The sequence below is a fragment of the Glycine max genome, chromosome 15 (genome assembly GCF_000004515.6).
Source record: "Glycine max cultivar Williams 82 chromosome 15, Glycine_max_v4.0, whole genome shotgun sequence".
NCBI classification, from domain to species: Eukaryota; Viridiplantae; Streptophyta; class Magnoliopsida; order Fabales; family Fabaceae; genus Glycine; species Glycine max.
In genome coordinates, this window is record NC_038251.2 from 13,917,040 (window position 1) to 13,930,629 (window position 13,590).

Genomic DNA, 13,590 nt, shown 5'->3' on the forward strand with positions numbered 1-13,590 from the left:
GTACCAAGTAGCCAGGTAATGTATAGATACCTGATGTCTAAAATGATGCAGGCCACCTCTCAACATGGCTAGTACATAGGTGTTGGGACCCCCAAATTGGGTAACATGCGCAGTTGCTCTTAACAAATTTTTTTATTAATATATTCTATACAATATTTTAAAGCTTATAAATTAAATGCTATTATTTCTTTAACTGCCATAATAATATTCCCAAATTTTCAACTCAAAGATGACACCATCATTAGGGGTAGAAATGAGGCAAGCCAAGCCAAACTTTACTAGGTTTGAACTCGGCCTGAATTGAATACCTAAGGCTTGAGCTTGGCTCATTACCTGTCATAGACTTTTTTTTAAGGCTCAACTCGGCTTATATAAAAGCCTGACTTGACCCACGAGCCTATTTAAAAGTCTGCTTAAAGACGTCTTTGATTAATTAATTATTTTAAAACCTAATGAAATACTAACTAAAAAAAACTTATAAAATTTCGTATAAGTAATGTACAAATTCAAAAATAATTGATAAACAAAATCATATTGAATTCAAGTCGTTAAAGCATAAAGTATATCAAAAGAAAATAAAGAGCATAATATTAAAAAATGTATGGATTAGAGATGATTTGCAGAAAATGAATTTTATTCTACGTGAACAGTGTGCATGAACAATAATAAAAACTGGAATTCTAAAATCCTAGAATTATACTTCTCTCCGAAAGAAAACTCCTACACTAAAACCTTGGTGCTGTTATATAGGTCCTCAACCCCAAAGCTTACAAATCTATTTTAAATCCAAGTTCATAAATGAAATAAAATAAAATCTAGACAAGATAAAATAAGATGGGATGAAATAAAATCTGGAAGAAATAAAATCTAGATAGAATAAAATCTAAATAAAATAAAATCTAAATAGAATAAAATCTGGATAAGATAAGATTTGATAAAATAAATTTATTATTATTATTATTATTAGTTAAACAAGTCGGCTTGTCAAGCTTTTTTATGGTTTAAGTTTGACCTTTTTATCTAAAAAGACTTTTTAAAAAGCTTGAGCTTGGTCTTTATAGTAAACAAGCCAAGCCGAGCCTTACATAGGCCGAGCCGAAGGTCCTCGATAAGCTACTCGGCTCATTTCCACCCCTAATCATTAGCACCAAGAACCGACAATTCACCGGGAATAGGAGAGAGAAAGTTGAATTTCATAGAGAGAGAAAGTGAACGTGAAAGGGAGGTGTATTTACATAGTCTTCTTAATTGAGTTTGAGGCCTCATTCATACAGTTGTGAAAGAGGGTATATAAAGAGAGGCATTGGGAGTGAGCTCATACCCTTCTTCTATCTCTCCTTTCATTCATTCACTTTCTTTTCTTGGGATACAGAATTCTCATTCAATGGCCCTTTAATCTTTTTTATCCCTTTCTGCCTTGAAAACTTATTGTTTTTTGCGGTGCCTCTTTTGTCTTTGCTGAACAAGAAAACATGGCTGGGGACAAGGGAACCATCACTCTTGAAGAGATCAAGAACGAGACTGTTGATCTGGTATATGCATACACTTCCCTTCCAACCCTTTTGTTTTCTCTTATTTTTTTCTTCATTTTTTGTGTGGATAGAGTGTTGAAGTGCTGTTCAATGAAAGAATCATACACAAAGTTCTTTCTTTCTGTTTTTTTTTTGGGGGGGTTTACTTTGATGGGTAGGTAGCATGATAGCATAGCATCATGGCTGTTTGATTTTGGTTGGCTTCAAAGTTTTATGCTTCCAACTCAAGAAAGTTTTGAGATTAGTGTTCTTATAGTTTAACTTTCATTTGTTGAATCTCTTGATGCATGTTTGGATTTCAGAATTCAAAAGTATTTTTACTTTTAAAATAATAAATTCTTTCGTCATCATTTTGTAAATGAGAATTCACAAAAATGTTTTTCTAAATTTTATTTAACATATAACCATTTTAGTTGTTTATTTCTTTAGAATTTGTCTTTTAGTTTATAATAACGACACTACGATAGTGAAGTTTTCACTTAGAATCTTGTACAAATTATCTAAACTTCCACCGTAATATCAAAGTTTTAACTTAGTATCTCATACAAATTATGTCAACTTTTACCATTAAGTCGATTTTAGTGAATTTATTTAGAATTGGTTTAGATAACAAAAGTTACATTTTTTCAACATATATGATCTAATTTTCTCCACCTAACGTTTCATCGTTGAGAAAATTAGGAGAAAGATTAAAAGTCAATTAGAGGGCAGTTCTGGGGAAGGTAACATGCAAGTGAGACTTTTTGAATATTAGAACCGTTACGTTAAAGGAAACTACACTTAATTACCACATAATTTTTTTTTTTTGTCAAAAGCCAAATTAACACATGCATGGAAATAAGGGAGAGTTACAGATTCGTTTCTTAATTTTTTTTTTCACTTTCTGGTCGACAAAACGTTTTAATTCTCCCTAGTGACACCTTAATTGCGGATCAAAACATGTGAGATACAGGTAAGACATTGAGTTCAACACGTCTAAAAAAATAATATTTCACCCCATTTATTAAGCTTTTTGTGTTCATATTAGTATTTTCTTAAGTGAGTGTGATCCATCCATCCATCATGTGTGTGTCTCTCTCTGTCTGCGCCTTGTTTGGTGGGAAGGAATTTTAAGTACTTTTTCCGTGGTACTTTGGCCCTTTCCAAAAATATTGTGTGGATCATGGCCCTCGGGATTAACGTTTTCATAGTAAGTCTCACATTCAACGGTCCTGACACAGGGGGGGGGTTGGGTCTACGCTTGTTTGGATCCATGAATAGGTTGTGTCGTGATTCGACGGTTGTCAATTGTTCCACTATAAAATAGTAGTAATAATAATAATAGAATAAAGAAAGAAAGTGTGTGTTGTTATTAATTAAAATGAGACCAAACGGGACCCCAAGTTGTCGAAGCAGTGGAAGACGTGAAAGCTGTTAAAACGCGCCAATCACATGGAGAGATAGCTGTTCTGTCCACTCTGACACTTAATACTTTCCTTATTATTATTATTATTTAAAATGTTGATTAAATACTATAAAAAATGTAAATTAATTGATACACAAGTTACTAAAGTTTAATGTATAGTGTTGAGTTTTGATTTGTGTTAAGTATACATAAACTTCGTTGTTTATAATAATTTTATTTAATTTGAATAAGATTGTTTCGGGTGAAAAATGTATGTATTTATAAAATAAATGATTAAAATAATTTTTTTATATCATAATTTTTAATAAAATTTATTTGTGATTTTTTAGCCAGCATCTTTAAGACTTTTGTTCATTAGAATTTTTATTATTGTTTGGCGGAAAAAGTTGTCCAGAAGTGGGATTTTATTTTATATATTTTCAACGAATAGGATTAGGATTCTTGGTTAGTAGTCAAAGGAAGTTGGTTCATACTCTGAGCACTGTGTCCTTGTTGAGGCATGTGCAGTATTTGGCTATAATTGGGCATACAGTAGGGTGAAAAAGTGAATTTGTAGATATTTTATCTTTAAAAAAGTTAAGACAAAAGTAGCTGATAGTAGCAAAAAAATATACTACTAGCATAATATTATTTATAATATAATTATCATATCTTTAAAACTATTATCGTAAGATAATTTATGTTAAACATTTCCATAATGAAAATCAAAATTTAACGGAAGAGGATAATTTGAAGATTTAAAATTGGTAATTCTTACAGTAAAAAAAAGGTAATTCTTAGAAAATCCGCTGAGAATTGAAAAGGGTTTGTGCTAGTTGCTTTATTATCGTATAAAACTAAAATTTCAATTTTGAATTGCACTTAAAACATTAAAATTGAAATTAAGAAATTTCATTTCATTTTTGACCATTAATTCAATATTCAATGCAAATTGCGCAAAAAGTATTTCAAATAATTAAAGTATTTTTTTGTAGTGTAGATAATGAATGTCAAATCAAATTAATTTTTCTTTTATCAAAATATTGGTAGTCATACTGACCTGCAATATCACCGTCATAGATATCTCTTCACGTCCTATCATTTATGATTGTTACATGATTGTACTTGTGTGCATGTGTGTGGTTATTAAGTTTTGGAAACATATGATTGAAATCCAACTCAACCAAAATTCACGTCTCAACCACAACATGGCTGATTCCTCTGGCACAAATATTGAATCCAATTGATTCATAATAATCTGCACTTCAACAGTTACTATAAGCAGTAAATGTGGACAAAAGATCTCAAGTTATGTAGAGCAATAAGTCAATAATTAATCCTGTACCAAAGAAAGCAAATGAAGAAAAACTTGTATTGCGTTAATAAAGAAACTTCGAAAGCAAAAGCATAGTTACATAATAAGAGCAATGTGTTTAGGAGTGCAGTTTTTTCTAACATCACTGTGTTTATAGGAACGTATTCCAATTGAGGAAGTGTTCGAGCAGCTGAAATGTACCAGGGAAGGTTTGTCCTCCACGGAAGGAGAAAACCGGCTTCAAATATTTGGACCTAACAAATTAGAAGAGAAGAAGGTTACTATACCTTTAATTATGATATAGTTTCTAATATATTCCTAAAGATGCAACGACTAAGTGCAATTTCTGATTGATAATGATTGTAATTGTAATAATAAACAGGAAAGCAAGTTTCTCAAGTTTCTTGGGTTCATGTGGAATCCGCTTTCATGGGTCATGGAGGCTGCAGCTATAATGGCCATTGCTCTTGCAAACGGCGAAGGGAAGCCTCCGGATTGGCAAGATTTTGTAGGTATTGTTTGCTTGTTGCTGATCAACTCCACTATCAGTTTCATTGAAGAAAACAATGCTGGAAATGCTGCTGCTGCTCTTATGGCCGGTCTTGCTCCTAAGACGAAGGTAATATGCAATTGAAATTTGTGTCTCTTTTCTACATTTAGAAGTTGTGGATGCTTTTGATGCAAAAATATGAGAGATCTTTCATGTCTTTTGTACAAAAAAGGTGAATAGTTTAAGACAAAATAGTATATGCATTAGATATTTTAAAGATTTTTTTACACTGTCACAAACCTTCAATATGATAAGTTTATTGAATTTTATAATGACTATCTTCAAAGTCATACTAAGGATGGTTTCTGATTGGTTGACAGTAGTGCATACCTAAGCACTTATTCATACTTTTGATTTGGAAACTTGCTGGAATAAGATAAAGAGTTTATGAGAAGGTCATAAGTCACATTCATAAATGGTTAACTCTAGGCATTATACTATAACATGGCATTAAGATGGGACTAGTTTAAGCATGTTTTCATGACTTACAAAATGTTCATCATGGCTTTGCAGGTTCTTAGAGATGGTAAATGGAGTGAGCAGGAAGCTGCAATTCTAGTCCCTGGAGACATCATAAGCATCAAGCTAGGTGACATTATTCCTGCTGATGCTCGGCTTCTTGAGGGTGATCCACTGATGGTTGATCAAGCAGCTCTGACTGGAGAATCACTTCCTGTGACCAAGCACCCAGGGCAAGAAGTTTTCTCTGGCTCAACTTGCAAACAAGGAGAAATCGAAGCCGTTGTGATTGCGACTGGTGTGCACACATTCTTTGGAAAGGCAGCACACTTGGTTGATAGCACCAACCAAGTTGGACATTTCCAGAAGGTTCTTACAGCAATTGGGAACTTCTGTATTTGCTCCATTGCGGTTGGTATGCTAGCTGAGATTATAGTGATGTACCCGATTCAGCACCGCAAGTACAGGGATGGAATTGACAACCTGTTGGTGCTCTTGATTGGAGGGATTCCCATTGCTATGCCTACCGTGTTGTCTGTGACAATGGCCATTGGTTCTCACAAGCTCTCACAGCAGGGCGCCATCACAAAGAGAATGACTGCCATTGAAGAAATGGCAGGCATGGATGTCCTTTGCAGTGACAAGACAGGAACACTCACCCTCAACAAACTCACTGTTGACAAGAACTTGGTTGAGGTCTTTGCAAAGGGTGTGGACAAGGATCATGTGATCCTTCTTGCTGCCAGGGCTGCCAGGACTGAAAACCAAGATGCCATTGATGCCGCCATTGTGGGAATGCTTGCTGATCCTAAAGAGGTTTGATCCCACTTGCTTATGCTTGAAAAAAGAAAGTGATTTTAAGAATGAGCAAATAAGTAAAATCTTATATTTTAAAAAAGACTTATGACCTGTTTGGATGAAGTTTTCCATAAACACTTATAGGAGAAGAAAATAAAAAAAGGTAAAATGTATTGAATTCTCCATAAACTAAAATCAACTTATGCAACTTAACTTTTAGAGAGGTTAAATGAAAATAACTATAAAAGTTTTGTGCATAAGTTGATTTTAGCTTATGTGAGAGCCTAATTCATTTTACCTTCTTATTTTGTTATCCTGTGTTTATGGAGAAGTTTATCTAGACAAAGCCTTAGCCAAACATGCTAACATATTTTAGAGGTGATTTCCTTAGCATTTGTTTTGGAAATTATCTTAAACAAACAGACCTATACTTCTCTTCAATTTCCACATTTACTGTCTTTGAGTTCATTATTATAAAAATTCTGGCCTGAATTATAGAACATATCTATGTATGTCTTGTGCAGGCAAGGGCTGGGATAAGAGAGGTGCATTTTCTACCATTCAATCCTGTTGACAAGAGAACTGCTTTGACTTACATTGATGCTAATGGAAATTGGCACAGGGCAAGCAAAGGTGCTCCTGAGCAGGTAACCATGTTCAGTTTGATTATAATTTTTTAGACTTATAGTTATTGCATTGGTGTTAATGTATTTATTTTGGCGAACAGATCATGGCCCTGTGCAACCTCAGGGATGATGCTAAGAAGAAGGTTCATGCTATTATTGACAAGTTTGCCGAAAGAGGGCTTCGTTCACTTGCTGTTGCTAGACAGGTTTTTATAGCTAACTAGTCTTCATTTTTCAAGTATTTTTTCTTTCCCTCCACAAACATAAGCCCTCATGGTTCCTCACTGCTACTTCTGCAGGAAGTTCCTGAGAAAACAAAAGAAAGTGCTGGTGCTCCATGGCAGTTTGTTGGTTTGTTGTCACTGTTTGATCCCCCAAGGCATGACAGTGCTGAAACCATTCGCCGAGCTCTTAACCTTGGTGTAAATGTTAAGATGATTACAGGTAACTAATCTCCCTCATTCCATTATCTAAAGGAAGGCTATATTTGTTATAAAATAACATTTATTATCAAAGTCAAACATCCTTAATTTAATATTATGTACTTCTGTTCTACTCCCTAGGTGATCAACTTGCCATAGCTAAGGAAACAGGAAGGAGACTTGGAATGGGAACAAATATGTATCCATCTGCTACATTGCTTGGTCAAGACAAAGATGCAAGTATTGCCGCACTTCCCGTTGAAGAGCTGATTGAGAAGGCTGATGGATTTGCTGGAGTTTTTCCAGGTTCATACTCTTGTACCAGCTCACTATTATCTTCTTATTATAATTTTTTTGCCTCTCCTTATGTTCTTTGAAAATTTGTAGTTGCTAATCATGTCCTTATTATATTCTGTTATTTATACTACAGAGCACAAGTATGAAATTGTAAAGAAGTTGCAAGAGAGGAAGCACATTTGTGGAATGACTGGAGATGGTGTCAACGACGCTCCTGCATTGAAGAAGGCTGATATTGGAATTGCTGTTGCTGATGCTACTGATGCTGCCAGAAGTGCTTCTGACATTGTCTTGACAGAACCTGGATTGAGTGTTATTATAAGTGCTGTCTTAACTAGCAGAGCTATTTTCCAAAGAATGAAGAACTACACGGTACGTTATTTTTGCTTTCTTGTTATACATGTTCATTTTCACTCAGCTTGTTGAAAATTAACTCTTGGCACCATTTTCTTTGCATTTCAGATCTATGCAGTATCTATCACAATCCGTATAGTGGTAAGTAGAGTGTTGCTTGCTGTCATTATGTAGGTAATTTGTTGTGACAACGAATGAATATTGATCAGTTTGGTTTTTGTGTTTCTGAATGCAGTTTGGCTTCATGTTTATTGCACTGATCTGGAAATTTGACTTCTCACCCTTCATGGTTTTGATTATTGCCATTCTGAATGATGGTAAAATTCTTATTTCGCTGAAATATACCATGAAATCTCTTTATATGCTGAAAAACAACGGTGATCTAAAACAATATTTGTCATACCATCAGGAACAATCATGACAATTTCAAAGGACAGGGTCAAGCCATCTCCATTGCCTGATAGCTGGAAACTGAACGAAATATTTGCTACTGGGGTTGTGCTTGGAGGTTACTTGGCACTGATGACTGTTATTTTCTTCTGGGCAATGAAAGAGACAACGTTCTTCCCCGTAAGAAATATTTACCCTTCATTGCTTCCATATTGAATTGTAATGTTCCTTGTTTCAGTTCAAAATTTCTGACACCGTTCCCTTGTTTGTCACTGAAGGACAAATTTGGAGTTAGACCAATTCATGACAATCCAGATGAAATGACTGCTGCTTTGTATCTACAAGTCAGTATAGTCAGCCAGGCTTTGATATTTGTCACCCGTTCGCGCAGCTGGTCCTTCATTGAACGCCCCGGACTGCTATTAATGACTGCTTTCATTATTGCTCAGCTGGTAAAGATGACGACATTCCATCATATATGCTAGAATTGGATTTATGCAACTGAAATGTGATCAAATTAGGATGTTACTAGTTTCATTATAAGAACTATCATAGAAGGGTGGAGTGATATTTTTGAGCTTATGGTCATGCAGATTGCTACAGTAATAGCAGTGTATGCCAACTGGGGTTTTGCAAGGATCCAAGGAATTGGTTGGGGTTGGGCAGGAGTGATTTGGCTCTACAGTATTGTCTTCTATTTCCCACTTGACCTCATGAAGTTCGCCATCCGCTACATCTTGAGTGGCAAGGCTTGGAACAATCTCCTTGAAAACAAGGTATTTGCATAATTTATTCACCGTTACATGTTCTGGAATGGCGAATTTTCGATGAATAGGTTTCGGATTTGTGACTGTTGTTTCAAAATTAATGTTGGTGACAGACTGCCTTCACCACCAAGAAAGACTATGGTAAAGAGGAGAGGGAAGCTCAATGGGCTCTTGCTCAGAGGACCCTGCATGGACTTCAACCACCAGAAACTTCTAACATCTTCAATGAAAAGAGCAGTTATAGAGAACTGACTGAGATTGCTGAGCAGGCCAAGAGAAGAGCTGAAGTTGCAAGGTAAGCAACCAAATTTCCTAGCTTCTAAAATTATCATGACCATTAGATGGTGCAAGTTCTCTAAAATGAGCAACTCATGTTAGAAGGTGAAGTAAATAATATCTGTCATTGATGACAAAATCAATGGTTAATATTACATGCACATGCATAAGGAATTATGCACGAATTGGAATATCAACCGTGTTAGTTTTTTTTTTTTTTTTAATCAATGACTAAGATTACTTACTTTACCTTCACTTCAGACTAGCCAAATCCTCACAATTATTAAAATATTAATAACTACACAATTGATTCATTATTTTTTATATTCTGAGAAAGTCTTGTAGTGAACTAATACATGAAATTTCTTTCTTTTTCGCCTACTCTTACAGGCTTCGCGAGCTTCACACACTTAAGGGACATGTTGAGTCTGTGGTGAAGCTGAAGGGTCTGGACATTGACACAATCCAGCAGCATTACACTGTGTAATAAACAACACAAGAACGTTGTAGATAGTAAAGGGCCAAAATTCAATGTTTTAAATGATCGGAGAGACAAGGAGAAGGCCTAACTCTATTTATGCTTACTAGGTAGAGAGAGAAAGCCTGTGATATATATATAGCTCTCTCTCTCTCTCAGTCTGTTTATCTTTTTTTCATGTATTTTCAGATGTTTTGGTCTAAATTTTTGCTTTGATGCTTGGGGAAAAGTGGTGTTAGCTTCAATCCTTGATTTTCATATGGTTTTGGGTTCTTCCTCAACAGGGTGGTTAATGTTTAATGCATGTCACTTTAAAGTGGAAATGACTAGACACTGAGCTTATAGGGAATTTTGTGGTGGGAGAATAAGAGTTTATGGAAAGTTTTAACGGCATCATGCAAAATTTGAAACTTTGACTTGGTCTCAACATAGAATTTATGTTATTTGGCTGTCTTTTGGAAACACTATCACCAGAAAAGATCGAATTCTAGGGAATGAAATAAGGGACTGCAAAATTTTAAATGCTTTGAAGATGTTTCCACCATTGTCCTAGTCCTATACATGGGTGACTAGTGGTTTTTTTTTTTTTTTTTCCATAAATACATATTTTCTCTTCTCCTACTTTTTTTCAATAATTTAATTTTCAATATATATTATTTGAAACTTTCTCTCTCTTTTTTGTTTTTTTTTTAATTTAAAATATTATAAAATATAAATATTATATTATATAATTTTTTTAATTGGTCTTAAAATTACTTATTTATTAAATTAAATTTTATAATTTTGTTTTTTAATTTTTTTAAAGAAAATGATATTATTAAATATAATTATTTTTGTTTTATTATTTAATTTACTTAACATATTTTTAGGTGAATATTTTTATTTAAAATCTGAATTTTCTAATATAATTATATTACTAAATATAATTAGTTTTTTTGTGTCATTAGATTTAATTAAAAATGAGAAGATTTTTTGTTTAACAACTTAGATCTCATTCATATTCTTGCCACATTGATTCGGGTGACAAAAAAAAATAATTACTAATTAAATATCTTTAAAGATATTTTCAATATATTTTTATTATAAAAAATAGCTCATATTTAGCGGTTATCAGTATCTTTTGGATATTTTAATCTTTTCTTTCCATATCTGCAAGCCATAAATAATAAAAATATCAATTATTATCACTTAAGGAAAAAAATAACTGCTAAATAAATATTTTTAAAGATATTTTTAATATATTTTTATTTAAAGATATTTTCAATAAATATTTTTAAAGATATTTTCAATATAGCAGTTACTACTCTTTGAAAATTTTATGTCTATTATATAAGATAAATGTATCAATTATTTTTTTAGTTTGTTTTAATACTACTAACTAATTTTCTTATTTTTTTAATTAACGAACATAACAAAAAAAATATCAACAACACATAAATTTAACTACAAAAATACATACAAAGTAACTAAAAAATTGTACTATAATTTTATCCAATTTTTTTATTTTTCTTTATCTGTATATTTTTTCTTTAAAAAAATTATAAAATTTAATTTGATAAATAAGTAATTTTAAAACCAATTAAAAAATTATATAATATAATATTTATATTTTATAATATTTTAAATTTAAAAAAAAACAAAAAGGAGAGAGAAAGTCCCAAATAGTGTATGTAGGGAATTAAATTGCAAAGTAGTGTAGATTGAGAAAAAATAGGAGAGAGAAGGTGTATTTACGGAAAAAAAACCCGTGGCTAGTTATTTCTTTGAAAAAGTTGCCCAGTGTTTTTTTATCTTTTTTAAGGTAGAATACTAGTGAAGGTAACTTGCAAATTCAGTCAACAACATGACATTTGAAAGACTGAGATGAGGCAATGGTGAGAAGTCTATGTTGTTCCCAAAAGAGAACAAAAATCATGGATAATTTGTTCCCAAAAGAAGTCACTGCTAAATTCCTATATGGCTCCACAGTCATCACATTTTTTTAAAAATAAATAATATAGGGCAGAAATTCAAATCAAATGAAATTCAAAACCTGAGTGGATAAATAATTGCATAGTAAACCTAATGCTTTGTTTCACCCAAAAAAAACTAATACTCTGTACTAGAATTACACAGACTTCTATATTTAGCATCCAAATCCCACCACTAATCACTTTTTAGCTATGTTCTACCGAATAGAATATAAGTGCTCACTTTCTTAGAAAAATCTTTTGGGGATAGTGTATATCTCAAGATCATATATATATATATATATATCATGGTCTTTATTGGATAAAAATTAATACATCTCATTTATTATATTACGTACAAGTAGTTGTGGGTAGAAGAAGAGTGTGTTGGAGTCCCACTTTGCTTTCAACTTTCTTGTCTTTCGATCCTTCATATCCTTGATCTAGGCTATTGTGGGGTTACCTGGAAGAGGAGGATTTTCATAATCCTCTTCTAGAGCTTCCCAAAGATCCATTGCTTCCAACTAAGTGTTCATTCTCACAACCCAAATTTGATAATTTTCTATGTCAAACTCTATTTCTTAAGAAGGCTCTGGTACCAATTTGTTGTTTTCGTAAAGTGGCAACAGAAACACGGACAACTTTGAAGAAAAAGAATGAGTTTTTAGTAAAGTGCAATTTAGAGATGAGGTAAAAGAAAAACACTTCCATTGAATTCAGAACATACATTTACAGACTTAAAAATAACTGCAACCACATTTAAAGACGTATAAATTACGCCATAATCAAACACATAAACATAACATTGATAACCACTTGAAACTAGGAAACCACCTTTGAAAAAGGTTAAAACACAAAAACACACTACTAAAAAAGTTGTTATTTACGACGCATGCTCAACAACGGTTGTCCCAAAACCGTCATTGTTGAGCATGCAGTGGTATTATTGTAAATATCACTAACATTTCAAAGACGATTTTCGTGAAATCATCTTTGAATAATGTAAAAAAAAAAAAACACTTTTTATGAATCCGTCTTTGTTTTGCATTATTCAAAGACAGTTTCATAAAAACCGTCTTTGAATTTAATCTTTGGCGCAGAAGAACCTTATGAAATTTGATTGCTTCATTCATTCCCATTTCACTTTCTTTAGATTTTCGTTAATATTAGAGATTCTACGTTTGCGATTATGATGATGATGCTATAACAATAGTATTTCGTGAACCATATTCACATCAAAGATCGAATCGCAGTCCAAAATCCTATACAATACATTTCAATTGAGTGATACTCACTTCCAAATGCCCCAGTATTCTGCATTCCTTTCTACGTACTTGCTTTTCATCTCAAGGTTTTTCACATACAACTTTTTCCTCTCCTAGATCTTTGGCGCAAAAGAACATTCTAAAATTTGATCGCTTCATTCATTCGTGTTTCACTTTCTTTAGATTTTCGTCAATATTAGAGATTCTACGTTCTCAATTATGATGATGATGCTATAGCAGCAGTATTTCGTGAACCATATTTACATCAAAGACTAAATCGCAGGACCTCCAATCACATATGGCAACCGACGATAACCTCAATCAGACGAATTTGGGGTTGTGCTAGCCTCTTCGCCTCAAACCCCGAATCGCACGACACTCCATGAAACCTCAGTCAGACCCTCCGAATCGCATGACACTCAATGAAAACTTAGTCAAACAGATTTAGGGATGTGTAAGCATCTTCACATAAAAAGATTGAATCGTAGGACACTTTCCCAATCACAGACACTCCATGAAACCTCGGTCAGACTCTTCGAACCACGCGACACTTGAAGAAAACTCGGTCAAACGAATTTGGGGATGTGCAAGCATCTTCACATGAAAGACCGAATCGCAGGACACTCCCTCAATCGCATACTACATTGTATAGTGAAAGCCTTTCCACAATCGCATACTTCAAAGATTTGGTTCTACACACAGGCAAGACTTTTGATATTTTGTTTTGT

General features: G+C 33.3%; 1 protein-coding gene across 1 annotated transcript; it reads left to right on the plus strand.

Annotated features, from left to right (window-relative positions):
• Nucleotides 1–1,251: 1,251 nt before the first annotated feature.
• LOC100804422 (plasma membrane ATPase 4) lies at nucleotides 1,252–10,058 on the plus strand. Its single transcript, XM_003546364.5, has 16 exons — nucleotides 1,252–1,532; nucleotides 4,389–4,508; nucleotides 4,614–4,850; nucleotides 5,295–6,056; nucleotides 6,563–6,685; nucleotides 6,766–6,870; nucleotides 6,964–7,108; nucleotides 7,228–7,392; nucleotides 7,517–7,755; nucleotides 7,846–7,878; nucleotides 7,973–8,054; nucleotides 8,147–8,307; nucleotides 8,406–8,579; nucleotides 8,721–8,903; nucleotides 9,008–9,189; nucleotides 9,561–10,058. The coding sequence occupies exons 1-16, from the start codon at nucleotides 1,473–1,475 to the stop codon at nucleotides 9,655–9,657; spliced, it is 2,868 nt and encodes a 955-aa protein (XP_003546412.1). The 5' UTR covers nucleotides 1,252–1,472; the 3' UTR covers nucleotides 9,658–10,058.
• The last annotated feature ends 3,532 nt before the right edge of the window (nucleotides 10,059–13,590 follow it).